This window comes from Pezoporus flaviventris, unplaced genomic scaffold, assembly GCF_033815535.1.
Source record: "Pezoporus flaviventris isolate CSIRO_AGI_PZ_B2104156 unplaced genomic scaffold, CSIRO_AGI_Pfla_v1 ptg000057l, whole genome shotgun sequence".
Classification (NCBI taxonomy): Eukaryota; Metazoa; Chordata; class Aves; order Psittaciformes; family Psittacidae; genus Pezoporus; species Pezoporus flaviventris.
The window spans coordinates 7,673,032-7,700,428 of NW_026892605.1; the positions used below are offsets into that span (position 1 = coordinate 7,673,032).

Genomic DNA, 27,397 nt, shown 5'->3' on the forward strand with positions numbered 1-27,397 from the left:
ATAGTGCTGTGGAGATGTGAAAGCCCACAGAGGTTCTTAAGTATTACTGAAGAGCAGTGCAGGAAGTGTACTACAAAATTCAGAAAAATCACGCAGTCGCCACTTTTACATCGTTGTTCCAGATAGTGGTATTTTGCCTATTTCACTGTTTAAAAATTATAATAACTATTCTAAGCTTCTAATCAGAAGACATCTCAATGTTGGACAATATTGAGGTGTTTTAGTTATTGCCTAGTAATTTAGTTTAAATAACTAAACCTTTGAGGCCAGAATTTTTTATTTCCACTGTTAATAGTTACTCATTCTTAGTAAATAGCCAAATGTTAATGTCCTACCTGCAAATTTTAGAGAGGCAGATTAGTCTCAGTATGTGCCTGGAAGATTGCCAGAGCTCTCATAGCAGTTGTCTTGCTCCACCTCATTGTCTGTTCTTTTGATGCAACGTATTGTGAGACAGTGGATTTCTGTATGAGAAACCAGGGCCAGCTGTTACAATGCTAAAGTTCTGTGGGAGAAGTTCCCTATCCTAAGTGTGTATTTAATGTGTCTTTGCCTTAATTGTAAGAGTTCTGAGCTAATTTTTGTGGAAGCTTTAAAATCTCATTACTTGAATATGCTTTATTGAAAAACATGCAAATGCAGGTCAGTAATGAGCTCTTACAGAAAAGTTGTGTTTTTCTTAATTTGACAGGCAGGTTAGTTTTATTGAAGAACTACATCTAAAAACTTGTCAGTTACAGAAAGTTATCAGTTTAAGACTTCTGTATTACTTTGAATTAAAGACTTGTATTCCACCACTTGGAAAAAAAAAAACCAAACGCCCTCCCCTTGCTAAGAAAGTCTTCACCTACACAACATAACATGCATCTACAGAAACTTCAAATGGTAACAGCCTTTTTAGTGGGGGTGAAAGAGAGGTAGTAACAGCCATTCGAGTGTATGTATACTAGCTACTTCAGATCTGTTTTTAGAACAGGCAACTATTAATAAAATCTTGGATTTTGAAATGCGTAGGCATCAGTTTTGTGTGCCGGATTAATTAATTATTTGCTTACTGTCTTTTTCCCATGTAGCCAGCAGCCAGCTTCGGGTGTAGCCTACTCCCATCCAACTACAGTTGCTAGCTACACTGTCCACCAGGCACCAGTCGCTGCACACACTGTTACTGCAGCCTATGCTCCAGCAGCAGCCACAGTTGCAGTGGCCAGGCCTGCCCCTGTAGCTGTTGCAGCTGCTGCAACAGCTGCTGCATATGGAGGCTATCCTACAGCGCACACAGCTACAGATTATGGTTACACACAGAGGCAACAAGAAGCTCCACCACCACCACCTCCTGTCACTACGCAGAATTACCAGGTGGGTTCCAAGAGTTACTTCTGTTGTATGATTTTTAAATGATGCATTAAAAGGAGGAGGCCTGTTTGGGTAAGTAATGTTGATATAAGTAATGATGGGATGATATTTCTGGGGTTTTCACTCTCTGAATCACAGTTCAAGTATGACTCAAATTACTTCGTAGCAAAGACTCATAGAAGGTGAAATGAGTGCGGTCTCTTATGGCCCGTATAAAGGACTATCAGCAATAGTACTCCAGGAGCTAAGATTTAGACATTCACACAATCAGCAGTTAATTGATGTTTACCTCCAAGTGATTTTCTGAAACTACTGCTGAAAAGAGTAGTTTTCCACCACTTACGGAAAATGATATAGGTGATACAATAGTCTTGTTTCAGATATTTTAAATATTCAAGTGGCGTGCAGTAAACTATGCCATGGAACTGATGTAGATGAAAAAAATGGTCCAATAAAAATTTTTGGTGCAGGTAGAAGTAATTCTCTTGTCAGACTTGTGCGTGCCACTTGAGTTCTAGTACCAAACATACAAGAATAAAAGATTGCCCTGGAAGAGGAACTACACTTTTGGTAGTTTTTGGGTACCTTTTGTGAGACCACTGCCTAACCTCTTGTGGCTACAGGCTTCTACAAAAGGAAACTGTTTTTCTGTGTTCGTGTAGGATGTTAAAACAGTATGTCTCTTGTAATAATCTTAGCTTTCTAATTCTAAATTTAAGGCATTAAGTTTAAGCATAGTATTTTGGTTTGTTTAAGAGGACTATTGCTGCATGTTCTCAATTCTTTCATATAGCTTTTATGGTTTGTTACATATGTCAATGAATTGTAACTTAAGAGGCTTTCCAGTGGTATGTATACTCATAATTACAAATAATTTGGTAGGGAAAGAGGTTTAATAGAATCATAGAATGGCTTGGGTTGGAAGGGACATTAAAGATCGTGTAGTTCTAACCCCTCATGCCAGAGACAGGGACACTTTCCACTAGACCAGGTTGCTCTAAGTTTCGTCCAACCTGGCCCTGCTGGGGATGAGGCAGCCACAACTTTGGGCAACCTGTGCCAGTGTCTCACCACCCTCACAGGGAAGAATTTCATCCTAATATCTAATGAGTTTAAAGCCATTCCCCCTTGTTTTATCCTTACAGGCCCCTGTAAAAAGTTTCTCTTCATATTTCCTGTAGGCCCCTTTAGGTACTGGAAGGCTGCTGTAAAGTCTCCCTGGAGTCTTCTCCTAGGCTGGACAACTCTAGGTACCTCTGCCTGTCTTCATGTGGGAGAGACCACAACTCTTTTAGTGGAACCATTGACCTCATAGCATGAGGTTAATTCCTGTATCAAGTCTGAAAAAGACCATCAGGGTTGTTTTCAGGCTTGAAGTATCTGTAAACATAAATCTTATTTCTTTAATGTATTTATTTGTATGTACTATATCTGCACACTTTTTTAATTCTAATGGACAAGAAGAAAATACATTGTTTGTTTGACTCTGCTAATGGCTTTTAGTACTCCAGGCATATATTTCAAGGAGAAATCTGCTGATTTTCCTTTTTTTTCATTTTTAGGATTCCTATTCTTATGTTCGGTCTACTGCACCAGCTGTAGCTTATGACAGCAAGCAATACTATCAGCAACCAGCAGCAACTGCGGCAGCTGTGGCTGCTGCTGCCCAGCCGCAGCCTTCAGTAGCTGAGTCGTACTACCAGACAGGTGGGTGGCATTATTCAGACTGCTGTCATTCCACACAGTCTGTGTGCTACTTTAAGAGCTGAAAATAGTTTTCTTAGTATTTCACATTATCCAGATATGTTGGGGTATTTTTGTTTTATTTTGTCATGTAATTGGTGTCAATGAGTAGAAAAATTTGCTGCACTTAGACTTTGAACATTAGTATGATGTTGCCATAAGTAACTATCTCTCAGGTTTATACTGTTAATAAGTACACTCAAAACACACTTGTAGGCAAACTTTTTGTTGATGTTTCTAGAAACCTTACTGAAATAGGTTCAAATAGTTCATGATGGGTTCAAACGATAATTTGATTAGAAAGACTCATTTTTAATTCTTTAGTTAATGCATGTAGTTCTTTATGATTGCTGTATGTAGTTATGTCATGATTGCTACAAAACATAAATTCTGTTTATTTTAGAAATAATAGAAAAGTTTAGGTTTGCTTTGGTTTTGTGTACTCTAGTAAAACCATGGAAAGAAAACATAGCAGCACAGTTAATACATCTGATGCTTACTAGTGTGAGCTGTGACACTGATTAAACAGTTGTGTGATACACAGTATACATGTGTGAGACGTGCATGACTTTAACTAAAAAAAACAAAACAAAAAACCCACACCAAAAAAAGAAACTTCAAAGAAAAACAACCCAACAAACAAATCACAACACAAAGCCCAAAAACCAATCAAAACAAAAGCACCAAAACAAAAACCACTTGTTACACTTTTATTCCCCAGCATATAGTTAAGTATCACTTAATATGGTTTGCATTTCATTCAACTAAAACATGGCAATGTTTGCACATTTTTATTTTCTATCCTAATTAGCTCCAAAAGCAGGATATAGCCAAGGAGCAACTCAGTATACCCAGGCCCAGCAAACACGGCAAGTGACAGCTATAAAACCCGCAACCCCAAGTCCAGCAACAACTACGTTTTCTATATATCCAGTATCATCTACTGTGCAGCCAGTAGCAGCTGCAGCTACAGTGGTTCCATCCTATACTCAAAGTGCGACATACAGTACAACAGCAGTTACTTACTCTGGTAAGAATTTTGCATATTATGTTGCTGGCATCTTTGCAGTTGCTACTTTTGAGTACTCAGGATATTATCAGTTGATGTTCAATTACATCATAATTTACTGATAAGTATCAACCAGTTACATCACTAGAATGGCAAAATATTTTGCTGTAAAAGAAGTTTGATGTTTTTATGTGCCTATTGTGTTATATGTATATACAAAGTGAGAATATACAAAGTGTTTGCATTGCTGTGTGCATAGTGTACTGTGACTTCCTGTAAGGTTTTAGAAGAAAAGATGGGGGATAGAAAAAATAAGGAAACGCAGCCACACAAATACTACCCAAGGAAATTGGAAGGGAGCGTACTGGAATCAAACAGCAGTTACAGAGACAGAGAGGAGCAGTCCAATGTAAATTTGGGGTATCTTGACACAAAATGGGAAGAGGATAAGTGCTGAAAACCCCACTTTCCTTCAAACATGAGAAATCCAAAAAGTAGTTAAAGATTAAAAGATGTTAAATTTAAAGCAGATGTTAAATCAGCTGGCATCTTACAGCTGTCTCGAACTTTCTGGTTTTTCTGTTTAAAAAGGGATTTTAAGACTTCCTTGAGGCAGAGCCTGATCAGAGGATTAAAATAGTAGAACCAGTAGGTATAGAAAGTTTATGGGGAAACTGGCTTAAAGGTATGGAAGCCCAGTTTCCTTGATTTAATCAACTTTGGTACTACAAATCAAGGACTGTATAATCAGGCATTAGCAGGCAAACAGCTTTTCTGCACAAAAACAGCTTAAAGCAGTGCGATAGAATGGAATAGTACTTATCCATTCTGCCTTTTATCTTAATTTTTCTTTTTTTTTTTTACACTTCCTGTACATAGTGTTTCTCCTCCTTGACATTTGGAAACTTGAACAGCAAATCTGTTTCTGGAAGACTGCTTATTTCAGTTGGCCTTTGATAAATCTTTTACAGCGTACTTGGTCTTACCAGACATACCAGAAATTTCACATATTCTTTAGGGATGCTTTGACGTATGCAATACAACTGTGTGTCTGCAGAGATGTGTCTAGAGTCAAGTACATTCCTGATAAAACTGCTAGCTATATATTTGTGTAATTTAAAACATCAAGGAAAATTCAGACTGCCTAAGAAGATCTCAATAAGTCATTTATGTCCTGTCCCCTACCTTCCAAATCTATTATGCAACATGTTTTGATATTAGTATATTATGTAATTGATACATGGTGAACAGTGATGTAACATTATTTTATTTTGATCTTTGAGGTACCTCTTATTCTGGCTACGAAGCTGCAGTGTATTCAGCTGCATCGTCCTATTACCAGCAACAGCAGCAGCAACAGAAACAAGCAGCAGCAGCCGCTGCTGCTGCAGCTGCAACAGCTGCTTGGACAGGGACCACCTTTACTAAAAAGGCACCATTCCAAAATAAGCAAATGAAACCAAAACAACCTCCCAAACCACCCCAGATCCACTACTGTGATGTTTGTAAGATCAGCTGTGCTGGACCACAGGTACCTTTATTATGTAATATTCTGCTATAAAGTTTAGTCATAATTTATTCAGCTAAGAAACTGACCCTTTTAAGAATATGTGTTAACTTTTAAAGACCTGATTCTATACTTCTGTCAAAGGAATAATTAAATGAAAATGTGAGCTATTGTAGAAAGAGTTCCTATGCGAAGACATAAAGATACATCCCCTGAGCTTCTACAGAGAAGCTTCAGCTGTACTTTGGACTTCAGAATTATTCTAAACATTAAATTTGATTTGCTTTTTTAGCATAGCAAACCCGTTAGAGAGTATTTTTTTTAAAACTGTGGAATTACATTAGTTTTGTTAATGGTAAGCCTGCAAGTTTATTCAGATGCGTAGGAAGTAGATACCAGTTCATGCAGCGTGCTTATGCTTGTGCCTGGCTGAACAGTTCTTAGTCTTTCAGTAAACTTGTCAATACTTCCCACCCTGCTGCTCTCTAGATTGCCAGAGAGCAATCCAGAATAACTGTTGTGTATGAACGAATACCAACTTCTGCATTTCATTTTCAGCACAGCTTTATTTATGCACTGCCTTCTTTTAAATTGATTTTTTTCCTTCTCTTGATCACTGTGCTCTTGTTCAAGGAAAATTCAAATCAAGGAAGTTGAATGCAGTGCATTCTCCATGCAGTTCTCTGATCATATCAGGTTTTCACCAGTAATATGTGTTGACCAGTATTTGATTGAGGAAGTGAGACATCAGAGGAGAAAAGCCCACATTGTATTACCTAATGGAATCCTGGCAGTGGAGAAGACAATATATTGGTCTTAGAAGTGTCCTGCTAATGCCTTAGAGCATGTCATGTGGAAGAAATGCTCAGTGTAGGAAATATTTGTTATACAAAGCATGTGTTTTATGCCATGTTCTGTATTACATGTACTCACATGAATGATGCACAAGCAGTACTTAAGACAGCTTATTGTGTGCGTATTGTTTAAACAGACTTATAAAGAGCACTTGGAAGGCCAGAAACACAAAAAGAAAGAAGCAGCATTAAAAGCTTCCCAGAACACCAGTAATAGCAGCACTTCTGCTCGTGGAACTCAGAATCAGTTGCGCTGTGAGCTTTGTGATGTGTCTTGTACAGGGGCAGATGCTTATGCTGCCCATATCCGTGGAGCCAAGCATCAGAAAGTAAGAGATTTCTCTTGTTCTTTCTATACAAGTCATTTGTGTATTTCTTCACATAATTTTTTCTCAGAGAAGAGAAAATATGCAAAACCCTATAATATAATTATTTTGTTTAAAGACATTTGGTTCTGCTTTTTATTTCAAAATAATCTTTCAGCTTACTGTTGGAAGGGCCTTGTTGGAAGAAGGTGGGACAAATGCTACCATGTATCATCAGTGGCAAGAGGGTGTATTGGGGGCATGAATGAGAAGAGGGTGTCTTGGGGTATGTGAATTGTAGGAAGAATGTAGAGTAAGTTGGGGAAAAGGGTCAATGAGGACATGCAGTTGCATGTTTGTGCCTCCTCATTCTTTTCAGGACTTTTCTTGGTATTTTTCTTAATCCTCTGGTGCTGTGAAGCTTTCAGTGCACTTTGAAACACTGTAAACTGAGTCAGTGCTGAGGGACAGGAATATTATGTATTTTCCTGCAAAGAAAATTGGCAATTGGGAGTGAAGAACAATGTCCTGTAGTAGATCTTATAAGGAAATTGAAAGACTTTTGATAATCATGTTTTCCCTATTGTTTGGGTGCAGTTAGGTGGGTATTGTGGAATAAAGACTGTGGGCTGCTCTGCAAACCCCTGTGACCTGTGTTTTAAATTCAGCTATACAATAGTAAATGCAGTGTCAGCATACGGATTTTCCTCATAACTCTGGAGAGATTAATGTTAGGAATAAATACAGTATTAATATTCAGGTTTTGTAGCTGAATATTTTGCACCTTAGAACACTGTACAAAGTGGCATCACTAATTGTATGTATTAAAATACATAAATCTCACTAGATTTAAAACACATTTCCCACAAGAGCAAAGATTGTATTTAGATAGACTTGCTTAGTGTTCACAGGAGGAGTTCACAGTACTGCTGTGATTTTGCATGGTTTGTTCTTATGGACTACGTATTTTGCTTTTTCAGGTGATAAGCTGTCACCAAAAAGCAGTATTACTCTATTTCAAGGATGTTGTGGAAAGGCCTCTGCTTGTTGCTTTTAAGAATAAGCGTATACCTCTTTACTTTCTGTGAGATACTAAAGAGCTCTGAAGTACACCTCTTGCATACTCCTTAACTATCTCTGCAGATAGGCCTTTTTTTTGTTGTGGTTTTTAAAAAAAGAAAACCATTGCCTAGGGAATCTGTTTGGTTTTGCTAGGCAACCTGGAAATTCTTTAAATATGAATAGTCTTGAAATACAGCGATCAAGGGAGACAGTGTTGTTGAATCTCTATTAAATATCTCTTTATTTACAAATATTACTTGAAAATGAGATATTTCTATGCACTACACTGTTGGAGGAAGAGTAAAAGCAACCAGGCAACAAAACAATCACATTGAAACAGTTGGAGCATTATGTTTCCTGGAGTTGCACTGACTTCTGAGTTATTGGCGTTCCGTTCTCATCTGCACAGCTTTAGGAGTAAATGTCTGAATTTCTAATGGAAATGAGCAATGTGAGGTAACTGTTAACTACTTTCTTGTTACAGATGACAAGAGCTTTTACATGTGTAGGGATTTTTTTGTGTGTGTTTGTATGATTGCCAAGATCACTTTTTGTAAAGAAGCAATAACTAACTTTTAGTTAGTTGATTTTTTTTAGTTACGTGATGTTTGTGTTACATAACTTTTTATAGTTATTCCAGGGGGTTCATATTAAGATTTTTTCTTCATTTTTACAGGTGGTGAAGTTGCACACAAAACTTGGCAAGCCCATTCCTTCAACTGAACCAAATGTGGTTACACAAGCTACTTCTTCAACATCTACATCTGCTTCTAAACCAACTGCCTCTGCTTCAAATATAGCAACTAGCAGCAGTACTGTGAACTCCTCTGTTGCATCTTCTGCAGTGAAAATTCTTACTCCCACGACAAACACACCACTTAATACTGCATCCAGCAACAAAACATCTTCAACTCCTGCTAATATACCTGTAAAGAAAATATCTACACCGAAAATAAACTTTGTTGGCAAGTACAGAAGTCAGTCTTTATTTTGAAACCTAACCTATTCTATATTTGTTTATAAGACTTAATGCAGTAAATACAAACATATTTAGTTAACTTTATACTTGAGTAACTCTGTGTTTAAGAGAATTACTGGTGAATATAAGAATTTATATAAAGATTGTGCTTTAAAATTTATGGTGTTTTCTGCCCAGTTGTCTCCACCGGAGCTCTCTCAGAGGCTTTTCCCACCTTCATAAGAAACCTTCCACCTTTGGTTTCTTACATTGTAGCTGCTGCTGGTTCATAGTCCAGTTGCTCTTGGTTTCAGTTTACAGCCTGGACTGTTAAGGCAACCTGGGGGAGGTTGGCAGTTGATAACTGGGCAACTGAAACATCCTTGTAACAGTGGAAACTTTTTTGAAGTTTCTTTTTAAAATGAGCATGACAGATATTAAGAGTTGAGAACCAGCAATTCCACAATAAGCTATCCTGCTCTTCAAGGAAAGACCTGTGCAATTGCAACATTGAGAGTATATTACATTTGTTAGTACAGACATTTTAAGATTTTAAAGTGCTTTTTAGGTTTTTTGTAAATGGATAAAAAAATGATGACAAAAAGGGTATTATTAAAATATATTTGCTGAGTTGTTCTCATTTAGTCCATTCAGCATGAAAATTATTATGTATAATATATCTATAATATATATAATAAAAATGTCAGTTATATAAAGCAGAAGTTTTTCTTGCTGAAATGAAAAGTGAAGTGTCTAAGTAACTTGAATATTGTTAAACTTATTTTCTAAAATGTTTAATTGTATTTGAAATATGTTTAAGTTTTAATTCATTTTAAATGACTGATAATGCTTTGGCCGTTACATTGATATTTGCAGAAAAAGTCTTCAGTTTGCACATTATGTGTAATCGTATTCTCATTTTATGAAAGTTAATGATTTAACTTTTTTGATTTGTAGGTGGCAATAAGCTTCAGACAACAGGAAGCAAACTGGAAGAGATGAAATCAGCCGAAACTGTTAAAACAACTCCTCCTGCTACAGTACAAACACAGGAAACAAAACCAGAGACATCAGCTGAACCAGTGACTCCCACAACTCTTGCTGCTTTGCAGAGTGATGTCCAGCCAGTGGGCCATGACTATGTGGAGGAGGTATTGATATGAAAACATGTAATATTTTTTAACTGTATTAGTGAAAATTTGTTCAACATTAACCAGAATCACAGAGTTGTTGAGGTTGGAAGGAACCTCTGGATGTCACCTCATCCAGTCTTTCTGCTCAAGTGGTGCCACCTTGAGCCATTGCCCAGGACCAAGCCCAGGCAGCTGTTGAGTATCTCCATAGATGGAGATTCCAGAGCTTCCCCAGGCAACCTGTGCCAGGGCTCAGTTACCCTCATAGTAAAAAAGTGTTTTGGAGGAAATGTTCTGTGTTCCAGTTTGTGCCCACAGCCTCTAGTCCTGTCCTGGGAGCCACTAAGAAGAGCCTCGCTCTGTCCTCTTTGCACCATTCCTTTACACATTTCTAAACATTAAGATCCTGCCTCAACCTGCTCTTCTGTAGGCTAGACAGTCCCAGCTCTCCCAGCCTTTCCTCAGAACAGAGATGCTGCAGTCCCTTCATCATCTTTGTGGGCGCTTTGTTGGACTCTCTCCAAATATGTCCATGTCTCTCTTGTACTGGGAGCCCAGAGCTGGACACAGGACTCCAAGAGCGGCCTCACCGCCTCACCAGGACAGAGTTAGTGGGGAAGGATCACCTCCTTCCAGCTGGTGGCAATACCGTGCCTACTGCAATCCAGGATGGCATTCACCTTCTTTGCTGCAAGGACACACTCAGCTTGACTCACATTTAACTTGGGTGTCCACCAGGACCCCCAGGGTTTTCAGCCAGGCTGTTTTTCAGCAGGATGGCCTCCAGCATAAAGTGGTGCAGTTGTTCTTCCCTGGGTACAGAACTTTGCACTTCCCCTTTTTGAACTTCATGAGATTCCTGTCAGCTCATTGCTCCAGAACATCAAGATCTCCGGTTTCTGGATGACAGTGCAACCCTCTGGTATATGGGCCAGTCGTCCCAGATTTGTGTCATGGGCAAACTTGCAGAGAGTGCACACTGCCCCGTCACCCTGATCATCAATGAAGATGTTAAACAGTACTGGATGTAATGGTGATCCCTGGGATGTACTGCCAGTTTCTAGCCTTCAAACAGGCTTCTTTCTACCGATCACCATTGAGCCAGTTTTCAGTCCACCTCTATATGCTTATCCAGCCCACAGATCAACTGTTTCTGTATGAGGATATTATGATGAGGCTGTGTCGAAGGCCTTACTTAAGTTCAGGTGGGCAACTTCAACTGCTCTCCCCTCTACCAGGCTGTCATTTCATCACAGAAGTTTATCAGGTTGGTCAAGCATAACTTCCCCATGGTGAAGCCATGCAGACTATTCCTGATGATTTTTTTTTTGCCCTTATTATGCCTGGAAATGGTTTCCAGCATTAGCTGCTCCGTCACCTTCCCAGGGATCTAGGTGAGGCTGACTGACCTGTGATTCACTGGGTCCTCCTTGAGTATGAGAATGACAAGTCATTGAACCTGCAAAGGCTTGTGCATGTTTGCATATTTGTATTGTGTGTGCTTCTTTTATGCTCAGTGGGACATTCTTCATGTGAGTGACATGAGAAAGGCAAGTGAAGTCTGATTTAAATTTTTCATGATTTGCAGGTTTGTAATTCAACTGAGCATATTCAGGCTTCTGTTTAAAGATATGTACTCTCTGAGATGGAAGAACTTTGTTCTTCATTACCAAGCAAAATGGTGTGTCTGTAAATTGAAAGCTCTATTTTGCCTTCTTTCAGTTACTGTGTGAACTTTTTAGCATGTAGTCTGAATCTAGTGTCAGTGAATTAGATTAATTTTTACATCAGCTTTGTTTTGGGGATTTTGTTGGTGTGGCTTTGTTTTTTTTTTAAGCAAATATCCCAAATAACACATCCCAAATGTGGTATCACTTTATTTTCCAGGTAAGAAATGATGAAGGCAAGGTAATCCGCTTTCACTGTAAACTTTGTGAATGCAGTTTTAATGATCCTAATGCCAAGGAGATGCACTTAAAAGGGCGGCGCCACAGACTTCAATATAAGGTTAGTAGAAATGCTGATGGTTCTGTTGCAGTTCGTGACAGCTGACTGACTGCAACTTCTTACATTTACAGAATTGAACAAATCAGGTACTCTTGAGTAAGCAGCATATAAAAAAAGATACAGGAATATATTTCTTAACAAGTATAGCCTTTAAAGAAGTAATGCAGACTGTGAAGTTGGATTTTTGTGGTTTTTTTTTTTTAAATATTTTGAACGTTGCTTTCAAGTAACCTTTGCAACACTAAAATACAGTACAACCTGTGCAAGCAACAGTAGGTCCTTTGTTATTTACCATGAATAACAAATAGTGTAAAATAGTAGTGCTCAGTGTTTTTGGCAGGATAAACCACATAAACCTTTTGTGGAGTCACAAGTGTTGCAGATTTTTTAGTCATGAATGATACCTCTCTACTGACATATGGTGTGCATGCTGATTATTGTAAGATTATATTGGAAGAATCTACTGTGATCAGAGGAGAGACAGTGGACCTGCATAATCGTGAAAGAGATGAAAGAAGAAAACTGCCAGAAAATTTTACTCAGTAACTCATGGTTATGCCCCTGTATGAGGAACCCTTGAGGAGCAGGGCATCAAAAAGCATACCTTAGTTAAGATGAAATGCTTTTTCATCTTGCTACAGAATGAACAGCAAATTATTTAGTATTTCACAACACTTAAGTCTAAAATTGCTTTGTTCTCACGTAAGTGAAGAGGGAATTATGCTGTTTGTAGTATGTTGATATTTCCTTTCTTTAAATTACTGGAAGCAGTTCCATAACTGCATTTTACTCTACTTGATTTTACCATAGACCAGTAGTGTGTGCTAAATATTTCAGAAGAACTCTGTAACCTTGAAAAGAGAAAAAACAACATTTAATTCATTATTTTTTCTGAACTAGAAAAAAGTAAACCCAGACTTGCAAGTAGAAGTAAAGCCCAGTATTCGAGCAAGAAAAATTCAAGAAGAGAAAATGAGGAAACAAATGCAGAAAGAAGAATACTGGCGAAGGCGAGAAGAGGAAGAACGCTGGAGGATGGAAATGAGGTAATGCATTCTCTTTTATCAATGAACAAGACAAAGCTGCAGTCAGATTATCCAAAACTAACCCTGCTTCTGTAGTTACGTTTCTTGAATACTTGTTTTGGGAACTCTGTACTGTCTTAAGTTTCTGTAATACCTCTGGTGTTTTTGTTTTAGTGTTCAGCCTCTCAAGAGGAATGCAGACTTACTAGAATTATTTTGCTGTAAATTCAGACTCACTTCCAAAATAACCATTCATTTTAGTTAAGTCTCTAGAGTTCTGTGGTATTTGCTTATGACTATTAGAAATGAGTTAGTGAGGACCTACAAGAATTTATTTAGAATGTCTGCAAGTAATAACTGCTGTGTAAAGAGAACACTTTGATTGATGTACTTCAGGAGATATGAAGAAGACATGTACTGGAGGAGAATGGAGGAAGAGCAGCACCACTGGGATGACCGTCGCAGAATACCAGATGGAGGATATCCTCATGGTCCTCCGGGACCTCTAGGCCTGCTGGGAGTTAGGCCAGGAATGCCTCCGCAGCCCCAAGGACCAGCTGTGAGTTTCTTAACTTGAAGAAAAAGACAAAATCATAACTTACCAGGAAGCATAGTTAAGAGCTGTAAATTATTCAGTGCTACTTCTGTTGTCTCCATTACTTCTTAGAGGATTTGGAAAAGTGAAGAAAAAATTACATGCTAATGAAACTGTGTAGGTGGACTTGTCTTCCAAAATAAGTCCACTGAAATGACAAAAGGATGCCTTCGTGACAAATACTATTTCTTCTGAGATAACAAGTCACTCTGGATTTGTGTACTCCTTTTATTTAATTGCATTATACAATATTATTAATCTAATTGTGGACAAATGTATGGATAAAAAGTGGTTGGATTCTTAGTCTCAGAGGATAACGGTTAGTGGTGTGTCATACTCTACCTGGAGGTCAGTAACAAGTGCAGTAGTACGTGGGTTTTATCCTGGGTTTTGTCTCATTAGCACTTTATCAATGATTGAAAGGTGATGGAGTGAGTGCGTGCTTATAACGTTTGGAGCTGGCATGAAACTGAATCATTTTGGGGTGGAGAGAGTAGTTTGTACCTTTGAGGGAAGAGCTGCTAACCAGAGGGACCGAGGCAGACTGAAGGAATAGACTAACAGGAACTTTACAGAGTTCTGCAAGGACAAATGTCTAATGCTGCACTTGGGAAGGGATAACCTCGTGTTCTGATAACAGGCTTAGGAGTAACAACAGGCTGGGGAGTGACAGACTGGGTACCAGCCATGCTGAAAGGGGTTTGAGGATCTTGGCAGGTAGCAAGCTGAACGTGGGTCAACAGTGTGCCCTGGCAGCAATGAAGGCCAACAGCATCCTGGAATTTATTAACAGGAGCATAATCAGCAGGTGAAGGGAAGTCAGCTTTTGTTAGACCCAGTCTGCAATGCTACATTCAGTTTGGGGCTTTCCAGTACAAAAAAGTATGGGACTACCAGGATGGTCAGGGGTCTGGAGTGTGTGCCCTCTGAGAAGAGACTGAGGGATCTGGGCTTCTGCTTCTTCAGCCTGGAGAAGAGAATGCTTCACAGGGACGTAATAGCCTTCTAATATCTGTGCTTTACAAAGACAATGGAGCCAGGCTCTTTACAGTCATGAGAGGGTGAGATACAGCTAGCTTAAGCTGACACAAAAGAGGCTCAGATTGAATACATGAAGTAATTTTTTGTCCACATGAACATTGTGCAGCCTCTGTCTCTGGCAGTTTTCAAGAACCAACCTGATGAAGCCCTGAGCAACATGATGTGGTTTTATAGCTAGCCCTGGTTGCAGAGGAGGTGAGGACCTCCTGAGGTCCCTTTGTATTTGAATTATGCTATCATGGATACTTTATTCTGCAGCAATATGCAAGTATTTCTCAGTTTATAGACAGGTAATAGATATTTGTGTTGGGGAGATAATTTTGATTCTGGGGTTGTTAAATTTATTACATTTCATGTTTTTTCAGCAGTGATTGATTGTGACCAGTGAAAAATGCTAAGGACACCAGTTCATGTTTTGTTACATTTCAGTGATTTAAGGTTTGAATATTCTGTTGTTTAGCCACAATTGCTTTTCGGTCATTTATTGGTTGTGAACTTAGAAGTATACTCAGATTTCAGAAACATGCTTTTTCATCTCTTTAGCCTCTTCGCCGCCCTGACTCCTCTGATGACCGCTATGTGATGACCAAACATGCCGCTATATATCCAACAGAGGAGGAACTTCAGGCAGTCCAGAAAATTGTTTCCATTACTGAGCGTGCTTTGAAACTTGTTTCTGACAACATGACTGATCATGAAAAAAGCAAGAACAAAGAGGGAGATGACAAAAAGGATGGCAGTAAAGACAGGTATTTTTGATTTTTTACTTCTTAAGAATTTCATCATTTATTTCTAAAGTTTTTCCTTGCACTGTTATCAGTGCTTCTGTTTGGGTTTTGATATGGTATATGTCATTATGACTTCAGAAGTATGTGGAATACTCTGATTTTATTTCACTTTTCTACTTTCAGGATTAGTTTTAAGGTTTTCGTATTATTTTAAATGCAACTTTTAACTGTAATTCACAGAGCTTTGAAAGGAGTTTTACGAGTAGGCGTTTTGGCTAAAGGTTTGCTACTCCGTGGAGACCGAAACGTCAATCTTGTTTTGTTGTGTGCTGAGAAACCTTCAAAGACATTACTCAGTCGTATTGCTGAAAGCCTTCCCAAACAACTTGCAGTAAGTAGAGTACAGATTTTTGGATTTAGTATTTTTGTAAAGATACTGTGAAACCTATCCTGAATTCAAACGTCTTCAGGGCTCACTGTGCCACATTTCATAGCTCAGGTTTAGTTTCTTTCCATTTTCTGGGTGATTCCATATGAATTCAGAGACTAAGCTGCATGTTTGGCTTTCTGTATATTGTGCCCATACAAGTATCTAGGTGTGTATGCTAGTGGTTTAGTATCAGTCATCATTTAATAGATTTCATTTAATTGAGAAATAAAAATTAACAGAAGAAAGACTGTTACCTATTTACAAGCAGCAATAAAGGTAATCTGTGCAGCGTTACAGGAAGCTTGTTGCCTGAAAGTTGATGTTGTCCATTAATGCCAGTCTGTTTGTACTCATAATCTTGTTTCCAATTGGTGTCAGCGGCTTGTGGTTCCACAATTAGTTACCTAAGTCTTGTGTGGTTTGTTTGTAATGTGTTTTTTTTTTTGTTTTAATTTGGCTATTTGAAATAAAAATAATAAAAAAGGAAGTACTTCAAGTACTTAGACCATTCATGGGAAGTAATATAAACCATTTGCTGTATTTCTACCAGAAGGGAAGTACAGAATAAAGTCTGTTCTCTGCCGAACAAAACCTGTTCACCATTGTTATAGAATGCTTGTCACAGCATTAGTATTTCAGTATCGCCTGCTAAATTGTTCGTCAGTATCGGTGGCATGGTAGAAGCTTTCGCAGGATCAGGTTAATTAGAAAATAAGCTTGGCTTAATTCTTGTTAAGAACAGAAGAAAATTTTAAAAAATACACATCTTGGCCTGTCTTTGCGGAGAAGTCACTTGTCCCTCTAGTTTGTGGAAGAACGTGACAGATGTGTCTACAGCTTCCTTTTGGGGATATTTAGAATGATTAGTTGCAAGAAGCAGTTCAGAATCACTACCTTGTTAGTTAGTCTTGCATACTTCTCCCTCTCGTTTGTCTTGTCCTTTGTTCTTAGCACATTGTGACAGCCAAGTATAGAATGTACCTAGCAGTACCCATGCTGTAACTGCAAGCTTGAAGAACAACCACTGCATCTTTGTGCTTTTTAAAGGCTCCTATGTTCCAATGAGAAACATATCCAGCTGACATTTTAAGTGGCACTGAGGTTTTTCTTTATCTCAAAAACTGTCAAGATTCTTATTGTGTAACTTACTTGTCTATGAATTTCCTTTCTGGGTAGTTCTTGTTTTTTGTCTTTTGCATGCTAGTGACTGCTCTGTATTTTTTATTAATGATTTGGAAACAGTATGGAAGTCCACATGTATGTCTAATTGTGTACACTGTGGTTTCTTTGAATAGAGAGGTATCTGCTTCATGTAATTATATCATGTTTCTGTTTTTCTGTTAAGAAGACTGTGTTGAAATCCATTTTCTTCCCTATGTTTTTATTAGCCACATGCTAACAGAAATTTCTGTTTCTCAATATTTAGGTAATAAGTCCTGAGAAATACGATATCAAGTGTGCAGTCCCAGAGGCAGCAATAATTTTAAATTCGTGTGTGGAACCCAAAATGCAAGTTACTATCACACTGACATCTCCAGTCATTCGGGAAGAGAACATGAGGGATGGAGGTTGGGAAGTTGTTAAAGATGTTACTTCTTTCTCACCCTTTTTTTTCATTTGTTTTTTTTGGGTTTGTTTTGTTTTGTTTTTTCCTTTTTTTTTTTTTGTTTTATATATTCTGCTTAAGATGGCATTAAGGTCCTGGAAGGCAACATGCTGGCACATGTATTTGATCGAAACCTTGTTTTTCAATGAGTCTTGGTAGAGAACAGTTGGTTAAAATAAATGCTTATATGATGAGTTTATTTAATTTTTAAAATTTCTAATTGCATGTCCAACCTCAGCTTTCTGGAAAAGGTACAAACTTAACTGCTTTTTCCCCTCTTTTGAAATTATGTGGAAAACTAAGTATTTTATAGCAAGTGGCTATAAACTGGCTTTCTAGAGCAGTCTTGCCCAAAGAGAAAGATTGTACGGTTTTAGAAATCAGATCACAGGTTTTGGGGTTTAAACTGGATCAGTATTACCATCACACGTTCCAAACAGGAGCACCGCTTAAAATGCACTTCTGTAATACTTTTGATGGTAACAGTGCTTCTAACTTAAAAAGGCAATGAGATTTTTTCCAGCTCTCTGAGGTTGCTTTTTGGTCTGGAGTGCTTTTTGAGTATATTTAGGCTCCTGGTATTACAATCAGTCTTCTATCCAACTGGCAAACCCAGACTAGTACAATGAGAAATGGCTTTGTCGTTGAGCTGAAGCAGAAAGGTGGAGCTTGTAAATCAATTTATATTTCTGAAATCCACAGTTTCTCTGGTGCCAGCAGTGTTGCTTTAGGGTCTGTTCTATAACACTTTCAAAGCTCCAAAAGCTTTTAAGCCAACAAGCATGATTAATGTCTGCAGTACGTTGGTTCTTTTTGTTTACGGGTCAGATAAAATTAACTTTTGTTTCCTTTTAATTCTGTATTTTCATAGTGGAAAGAGATCATGGCAAACAGGGTTCTGGTGTTTGACAGTGAACCTACAAATAGGAAATCTGAGACTATCTTAACACTTCTTATATGCAAGTTAAAAAAAAATTGTATGTGTGTATGTATACATGTGCTTGTGTATATACGTATTTATAAGTCACAGAGGTTGGGTTTTTTTATTTCATCTCATTACATGTCCTCTAAAATACTTGAGGTTTTTATATTGCATTAGTAAATGTCCTGTAGCTGTGACTAGTGCATTGTAAGCAAGCTGTGTTAACAAAGTCATCCTACATAATGAGGCAGAAAAATTTTAAGCTGCATTCTCTCACTTGGATGACTTCTGAAGAAGAGTCATAAAGAGTGTTTTGTACGTGATTTTTAAGCTGTGCATATTATTACTAGCTATAAAGGCTTTGTACATGTACTGTCACGCTCAACCGAATTTACTTGGTTTTTTGACAATCTTAAGTGTAACAACACTCTTGGTTTGCCTGTGCCGAACCCAACATCACATTTAAGTTTATAAAGACTACTTTAACTTAAAAGATTTTATGATTAAATTAGATTATCCATGAAATTAAGTTAACCTTAAACACCATGTTTATTTCCTAATGTACTGTGCAAAAGTGCAGTCAATACCGATTTCTGCCACAGTACTCAATTTCAGTTAGGTAGTTTCTGGCCTAAAATTCTGTGATGTCTACTAAAAATAAAATAAATTTCAAATTACTACCATTAATCCCTCAATTTATGCCACCTAAAGGAAACAAATCTCTATTTTTGTCTGACCCACACTTGAGTTAAAATGATCATTGTGAGTTTATTCACTGCTGAATGCAGTACTGCCTCTAGGCAAGCAAAATCAAGTTAGATTTCTCTTCCAAGACACTGAGCAGTATAAAATGGATGTACAGAAAAGTTAACTTTGAAACTACAGCTAATAGAAGACTGAACTGCAAATTACTGCAGCAAAGAAGGCATTATTACGAAGACTGCTGCTTATCTGCTGCAGAGTAACTGTATGTGTTTGTGTTTTTTCTTTCTGCAGCTTCTCATGCTCTGTGTCTTACAATGATTTAAAGTTTTCATTTTTTTTTAGCCCGCTTGGGGAGCTAGTTCAGGTATAAGGAAGGCTTTACCGGAAGAACAAGTTTGAGTAAAGATGAGACTGAGACTTGCACATGGAGTAGAATCATGTTTGATGTATAATTATGTGAGAAAAAGCTAAAAACAACACAGTGAAATAAAATTGTTAACCGCATAGCTACTGTTTCTTACAGTATTGTGCGTTTGACAGTTTGCCAAATCTGATATCTTCAAAGTGCTCTAACCCCTGCTGTGGATGGAGTCTTTCCTTCGGCAAAGTGTACATACTTATAAACACATATATGTGTGCGCGTGTGTCTTCTTTTATCCTTAGCTAACAGCCCCGGTCCAAAGCCTTCTAGCAGAGGGACTTGATTCCTGTCAGGGGTTGCTGCCAAGACATCGGAAGGATTTTTGACCAAGGTTTTCTAAAGCTCAGTGTCACACCTGCCATGCTTTAAAAAGGAGGGGGTTTGGATGCATAGTCCTAGCATCTACTGTTACTTTGTGTTTTGTTTTTATCTTTTTTTTTTTTTTTTTCCTCCTTTTTGTCTTTGTCTCTCTCCTAGAATTAAGCAGTGTTCACACTAGTCTTGAAATAGTTGACTGGGTAAAATGTATTTCACATAATAAAACTTACTGAAATTGAAATACCTGTTAACTTTTAATGAAGAGGTAGTGTGGACACAGCATGTCTAACTGAAGATTAACCCCTTATATTTAGGCTAGTAATAAATTAAGTTATACAGAGTAAGAATTCACACTTGTGTTTTTTAAATTAATTCATTTTTTTGTCTTAGCTTAACAGGGTGGTAGGTTAGGCATTTGAATTCAGTTAAATAGTCTTTAAGGGGTTAATCCTGAAATGTGAAACAGATGCAAAAATCCACAGATTAAATATTAAGAGTTTCCTTGATTAATTTTTTCAGTCAATGTATTCTCAGTGCAATAGGTGCCTTGGCAACTTCTGACTTTCAAAGTCTGTTTTAAGTTTCAAAGGTATTCCCGTGGTATCTATTTAGTAACACATTTTAGATCAATATTTCCAGTACGGAGTAAGATTCTTTTATGCGTATTTAAACTGTAGTTCTTCTTAGTAAAATTATTTACCAAATTGAAGTTTTTCAGAGCTAGAAGTAATTGGACTTTCAAATTATGTAATCATTGCGCTGAAAGTTTGCACAGTGTCACCTATTTGCATATTAGTTTTAGAAGAACATAAAATTATGAATGTTGATGTAAGCAATTGGCTGCCCATGGCAGGGGGTTGGAACTACATGATGTTTAAGGTCCCTTCCAACCCAAACCATTAGATGATGATGAGGCTACTAGGCCCATTTTTATTTTTCATTTCTCAGCCTTACTTTGCCACTTTTTTCCTGCTGTGGGTTTTCTCTAAATGTACTCCTTGTCTCTTATACCCAGATTGTACTTGTTTCATCAGTTATCTTACCTGGCACCTCCCTTGTATAGGTTTGAGGTTTTGTTTTGTTTTGTTTTAAAGGGAATACCACTTTAAATGTCTTCATTTGCGCTGTAAATGACTTGTTCAGTGCAGATTTTCATCTCTCCACCTTAACATGTAGTCTGTAAGTTTGAACATCTGTGTGAGAAGATACCTATGTTCTTCTCAGCTTTGTTCATATTTTAAAATCCTCTGCCTTTTAGGCCTGTGCAGAGCAATGGGACTAATTGGTAAAAAAATGCTCAAATCTGAATGTAATACTTCATATGAAGTTTAATTATTGTGTTGCAAAATTGTACCATGTTCATTCATGGCTTTTTAGCTCTCTGTAAACTGTTCTACTACTTGGTCTGCATTTGTGTAAAAACAGGTGGTTTCAGAGCTATCTTTCTGCAGCAACCCTAATCTCATTGTAGGCATGTTTCATGAGTTTCAGTTTTTTTAATCTTTTTTTATTCTCTGACTTGCCTAAATTTGTATCTTGCTGGAGTAAATTACATTGTTCAATACAACCAACTCCTCAAATTTAAAAAATTATCTTGTGTATCACCAGTTACGCTACCGATATACTTTGTTACTGGTCACAATAGCCATTTCCACAATCAGTAAATCAAAGATTGAAAATTGATCACTGCATTATATCTGTACAATTTTTAAGTAGCCCGAGGATACCATTTCACTTTGTTCAGTGGTTCCACTTCCATTGCTTAAACCACTTCCAAAAGGGCCTGTAGTCTCATCCTTTTTGGTAACAAAGCAGTCAGTTTGGCAATTAAATTCTTTCCTGAATACTTAAATATACAACAGCTGCTCTATTTTCTTTAAGACATTCTGCTTTTTCTTTATTTTCTTAACTAATCCTTTTCTTTTTCTGCTGAATCTTAAAGCAGTCCCTTTTCAGAACTTCCTTGCATCCTAAATGATACTGGAGCGCATATATTATGGGTTGAGGAATTTCATCTGTATAAGTAAGGAAAAGGTCCTAGAAAGTATTAGAAATCAGTAATATTGAAGAACATTTCATGTTCTTTTAGTCAGGTTTTTAAAGCAAAATAATTTCAAGTTCAAGGTATGGTAAAAATAACATCATTACTAATCATCTAGTGCTTTTAAGATTTGTTATTCTTAGTTTTTCTTTTAAGAACAGGTCCCAAATAACAGAGGCCTATTAAAATTTACAAGAAGCTAAGTTTGAATGTTTCTACTTGGTTAAAGTGGATTTTTGTGTTCCTTCTGTCTTGTGTTCTCTGTGCTGGTGCACTGTGTCCAACCATCCTTCCTTCAGTATTTAATTTTAGGGGATATGTGTTTTCCCAATGTTAGCTTAAATAAAGAAGTACTACGCATTGCATAATCTGCAGTGCATTTGAAAATAACCTCAGAGCTAAAGTATACTATGCTCTTGATCTTTATACTGGGTAGATGCCCTAATCCTAATTGAACGGCTTTTGTTGAGCATTTACATTTGTTGTCCAAGGGTTTAAACTTTAAATGGCATGTGTGACATTGAAGCTACGTTGAGGAAGTGTCTTGCTCACCTGGTCAAACACCCATTCCTCACTGCATTTTGCCAATTCAATCCATTTTAGATGTAACCTCGGGTATGGTGAAAGACCCACCGGACGTCTTGGACAGGCAAAAATGCCTTGACGCTCTGGCTGCTCTACGCCACGCTAAGTGGTTCCAGGTTCGGAACATCATTTTACTTTCTTCTTGTAGCCTTATGAGAGATTAGTTCAGTTGCAATATAAATGTTTAACTGTGTGAAAACACTCAGCGTTGTTCATGCTAATAATATTTTTCTGGTCCCTAAATTTAAATGTAGAAGGTTGAGTATGAAGGAACTGCTTTATGCAGTTATTGCTCATTTGACGTGATTTTTTTTTTCTGGTCATTGAGAAGGCGATGTTGAAAGCTTGACTCGCTTGGGGTGATCATATGTTGTATATTTGTTATATATTCCATAAGGCTGCAGAGTAACTTTGCTTTAAATAATGGAATATGTGTTTAAAGCTTTGTGTTCAGACTTAAGACTTTTTTTCCTATTTCTTTAATTGCATTAAGTGTAGGGAATGAAAGGTGAGAAGCAACTGTTTGGTTTAGTGACTTTGCCTTCTGGCAAAGGCACAACAAAGAAACCAAACAGATTCCCTTGACCTTTCAGTCTCTATACCTATTTCTTAGATCTTTACTTTATCCTTTTCATTTCTAATATAGAAAGATACTGTATTTATTGTTACAAGTGAACATAGGTCAAAAGTGTACAGGGGATCAAGAAATGTTATTCTTGTATAACCTGTGCACTTTGACTGCTACCACCTTAAATTACTAACCCTGTGTAAAATACTGCTGTAAATGGCAGCTCATGGAATAAAGTTGTAGAGTGATTTGTTTCAATCTTGTGTCTGAGCTTCCATTGAACAGTGGTGTTTTAGTCTTTCAGCAAGTCCTACTCGCTGTAGGTGCTGGGATTAATTAATTTGATTTTGTATTGCTCTCAAGGCTAGAGCTAATGGTCTGCAGTCCTGTGTGATTATCATACGTATTCTTCGTGACCTCTGTCAGCGTGTTCCAACTTGGTCTGATTTTCCAAGCTGGGTGAGTAATGTTCTTTTGAATGAGTCTTTTTAGTACACATAGTACTGCAAGTAAAGGACAGGGCAGTATTACTACAGGTTTTCAGTGTAGACTTTTTCATAAAGTAACGTAGTGTTTTGTTTGAATTTTGTTTGATTGGAGGTTTTTTCCCAACAAATAATCCAGATTCCCTCTAAGAAATTAATTTTCTGAGGTTTTGTTATTTTGAGCTGGATTTGTTGTTTTTTTTCCCAAAAGGAATTCTCTCAATTCTTTTGTATTCTTTGTGGGTAGCATTCTTATTCTAGATTTTAGCATTTTTAACTCTACTGTGTATGAAGAAATCCATTTTTTTGTAACCACCCACTCTAAATTGCTAGGAGTCTACTGAAGCACATTTAAAATAATTTAATGTGGGATAACAGAAAAGCTACTTGAAAGAATAAATCATAATAATTCCTATGATCATTAATACGTATCTTCTGCAAGATGAAATACCACAGTACTTCAGTACAGTCTGTGGATGTGTGACCATTAGCATTTTAATTGGTATCACTTGAATCTCTAGGTTGTCCTGGATTACCTCTTTTAATTCTTGCAGCTGAGCATTCTTGGAGCATTCCTTTTGCGTTGGCTATCTTAAATGATGCTCTTCAGGAGAGCAGCTTGAGCTCCAAACATTAACAGATACTCAGTGTGTGGACTGGACACAGTTAGTGTGAAATAAAATATCTGGAACTTGTGGGTGTCGTGTAGAAGTAAACTTAGCTCTAATTGTTTTCTTTCACAGGCCAAGTCCTGTTACACTGTGCTGCTTCCTTTTCAGTTTCAAAAGGAAGAGTGCTGACATTGTCGACCATTTGAGCAGTTGGCATTATTTCAGTGAACAGTGTTTTACAACTGTACTAAGCTTGCAGGCAGTTTTATTAAATTACTTCTGATAGTACGTATTGTTTCTGGAAAAAATAAGCCAGTTATTGCTGGGTTGTTTTAAACAGTTAAAGTAAAAGCCAGTTTCTGTGATGCATTTCATTAAAGGTGCACGGTACAAATACAGCAAAAGAAGCTAAGAAGTATGTAAGTGCCCTCTTAATGTCACTGTGATACTGAGTTGCCACAGAATAAATCCTGGCATGCTCTTAGAAGAGCATCCTTAGAACTACTGCAGCACATAGCAGGCACATAGATAAAGAACAATATTATTCCTCACATTATCTCGTCTAAGGCATGTCCAGAAGGGAAGAGAGTTATGAAGTAGTATGTTGGGCCTAGCAAAGGCTCATTTCTCTCCAAAAATGATTCCTGATTTGCTCCTGGTACCTGATGTACTGTCAGTGACAAGAATGAACACTGAAGTCTGTGTAGTCAGCTGTTCTTTTGGCCCATTGGCAAACTCTTACTGATAAAAACAATGGCAGAATGAAAATGGTGATTTTAAATATATGTAATTTCTGCCACTTACAGGTGGAATTTTGTAGATTGATGAAATATATTTTTCTGAATACAGAAATTTTCCTAATCTGTATGCTTGAAGCCTGTTATAACCCAGAGATGCCAGAGCTGTTCGAAAAGAACCCAAGCAGTTGTACAAATAGAAGTTGTTAGCAAGTCTGAATATGGATGTTAGTAACCTCCTCTTTATGTACCTAAAAATAGAAACTAAATTAGAAGAATTTTGTCAAGTTCCTACAAGTTAGAAGGAACAAGTTAGAAGGTTGATTTTTCGAACTTAAAATCAGTCATTCATTCACATAAACACCAGGGCACCATAATTCACATTTTCATAGGATTAAGTTGTGGACTTTTGTGAAGATCCAAAAGAGCTAGACTTGAGTAAATGCAAAAACATGATCTGCTTTTTTAATTTCCTGCTGCATTTTGCCTTGAACTTGAAATTAACTAAATTACTGTTGCTAAATCCTGAGGGACACAGTTGGAGTATAGAAATACTAGGCTCAAGAACTGAAACTTGTGAGTTAAATGGGGCTAAAAGAGGCAAAGAAGAGGCACCTTTAGTTAAAGATTGTAATCATCACTGCCTATAGTTACTTGCATGTATCAGAATAGCCATTTACTCCTGGAAAGTAAAAATAAAAGGCAACATTTAAACAACTGTAACTTGGTGAAGAGGGGGAGGGCTAAAAATAAAAACCAAACAACTCCAAACAAAAAAAAAAACATCAAAACCCAAGAGAGACACTCAGTTTGAGAATTACACTTGCAAAAAGGGTGGTATTGAAACAGCCATTTAATATTGAAAAAGAAACAAGGAAAGCTGTTCTTTACTTTTGTAAATATCTGCTATAGATTTTTCTGGGAAAAAAATGGTGTCTAATAAAAACAAACCATGGAAATATTCACAGTAAAAATGTTTAAAATACAATTAATAATTTAAATCATTTAACCAATACCAAATGATGTATACATTTCAGAAAACCTGTTTATCATCAAGGGTTTTTTTACACACACTTATTTAGCATTTGAGTTAGTGTTAGCCAATATCCAGGAGAAAATTTGCTGTGAACTTCAGTTTTGCTAAACTGAAGAGCTAGTAACCACTTAAACATGGAATTATCATTGAATTTTTGGTGCTTTAAATTTCTGTACTCTTGTAGAAGAGTGTCGTAGAGAAGCGTCTTCTGAATTTTGTTAGATTCACTGTGTGCTGTTTATTCATGTGATTGACAGATTCCTGTAACTCAGCATGCTTTATGGTCTCAAAAAATGGTCAGACAAGTTGTCTACCTGCATATGTATGCTGCTGCTGTATACATTCCTATAAAACTTTTGAACAACTTGTGAAGAGAAGTATCAGTACTCAGTGTTAATCTTGCACCATCTTAATTTTTATAAAATATTTATATAATTATTTATATAATTATTTATGTATAAATATGTGAGCTACTTACAAAATGTCTGGGGTTTTTTTCCATTTAACTGAAAGTGCTCTATGAAGTGTAATGTTCTTCAAAATTACGGATTCAAAATTACTGAACAACGTAGCACCTTTTTTCTGTTTAATCTGTCTTCTAAATTGGCTGGATTTTCTTATTGTTGGTCTAGGCTATGGAGCTGCTTGTGGAAAAAGCAATTAGCAGCGCTACGGGGCCACAGAGTCCTGGGGATGCACTGAGAAGAGTGTTTGAGTGTATATCTTCAGGAATCATCCTTAAAGGCAAGTTGCATTTGATCAGTGTCTGTTTACTTACACTTGACTGATGTAAAATCTGTAACGGTTGACATAATGTAGAGATATGCTACTAATTAGCCTAACCATTGTAGGTGGTCCTGGCCTTCTGGACCCTTGTGAAAAAGATCCTTTTGACACACTTGCTATAATGACAGATCAGCAACGAGAGGATATTACTTCAAGTGCACAGGTAAGGAAATATATGTGTGAAGTAACTAAATATGATGGCAGTTTTTGCGGGTGGTTTTTACTTGTAGTTTGGTTTTGTTTTTTAAATGGAGGTATTTGGTAGACGTAAATTCTACTTTCTTGGAATGCAGTTTGGTCTTAACAGTGTTAAGCTAGGCAATGAACATGTCACAATAGAAGATCTATAATCGTGTTCATTTCTGCACTATAATTAACATATTTTCATGAAAAATTTGAAGCACTCCCATACGTATATATCTGTAAAGATGCTCACTCTACAACAGTATGTTATTAGATTTAAAGTTACATTAGCGTTTAATATTTTATAAATAAATGTGTAAGTTTATTTTTTCATTAAACTTACACATTTTCATTTATTGTATACACTTACAGTACTGACCACTCACACTTGTTAACTTACAGGGTTACTGCCCCTATCTCGTCATTTGATCCTTTTGCTAAAGATTACTAATGTGTAATTGGGTGTTTGAAAAGCCTTGGCTGCTTCAGTTCAAGTCCAGTAGCTAAACCACAGTATTGTTATGCTAAGATGATGTACTTTTTACAGAAGCAGCAAATGTGACATAACACATTTTATAGCGTTGATTTTGTTGTGGGAAGGAAGAGGGGATAATGAGAGCTAAGAATAATACGTAGACCGCTA

At 37.1% G+C, this 27,397-nt stretch overlaps 1 protein-coding gene across 4 annotated transcripts in view; it reads left to right on the forward strand.

The window, feature by feature from the left end:
* ZFR (zinc finger RNA binding protein) overlaps positions 1–27,397 on the forward strand; it is a 46,786-nt gene that overhangs the window by 16,954 nt on the left and 2,435 nt on the right. The window contains exons 3-19 of one of the 4 annotated variants that reach the window (XM_061469546.1): positions 1,074–1,356; positions 2,916–3,060; positions 3,908–4,126; positions 5,389–5,636; positions 6,604–6,795; positions 8,510–8,810; positions 9,749–9,942; positions 11,812–11,931; positions 12,832–12,977; positions 13,353–13,515; positions 15,136–15,341; positions 15,561–15,711; positions 17,177–17,318; positions 22,367–22,464; positions 23,280–23,375; positions 26,418–26,529; positions 26,637–26,734. In XM_061469546.1, coding sequence (XP_061325530.1) covers positions 1,074–1,356; positions 2,916–3,060; positions 3,908–4,126; positions 5,389–5,636; positions 6,604–6,795; positions 8,510–8,810; positions 9,749–9,942; positions 11,812–11,931; positions 12,832–12,977; positions 13,353–13,515; positions 15,136–15,341; positions 15,561–15,711; positions 17,177–17,318; positions 22,367–22,464; positions 23,280–23,375; positions 26,418–26,529; positions 26,637–26,734 — 2,914 coding nt within the window. Of the gene's footprint in view, positions 1–1,073; positions 1,357–2,915; positions 3,061–3,907; positions 4,127–5,388; positions 5,637–6,603; positions 6,796–8,509; positions 8,811–9,748; positions 9,943–11,811; positions 11,932–12,831; positions 12,978–13,352; positions 13,516–15,135; positions 15,342–15,560; positions 15,712–17,176; positions 17,319–22,366; positions 22,465–23,279; positions 23,376–26,417; positions 26,530–26,636; positions 26,735–27,397 lie in introns of those variants that run through there. The other 3 variants (XM_061469547.1, XM_061469548.1, XM_061469549.1) reach the window with 3 other exon arrangements.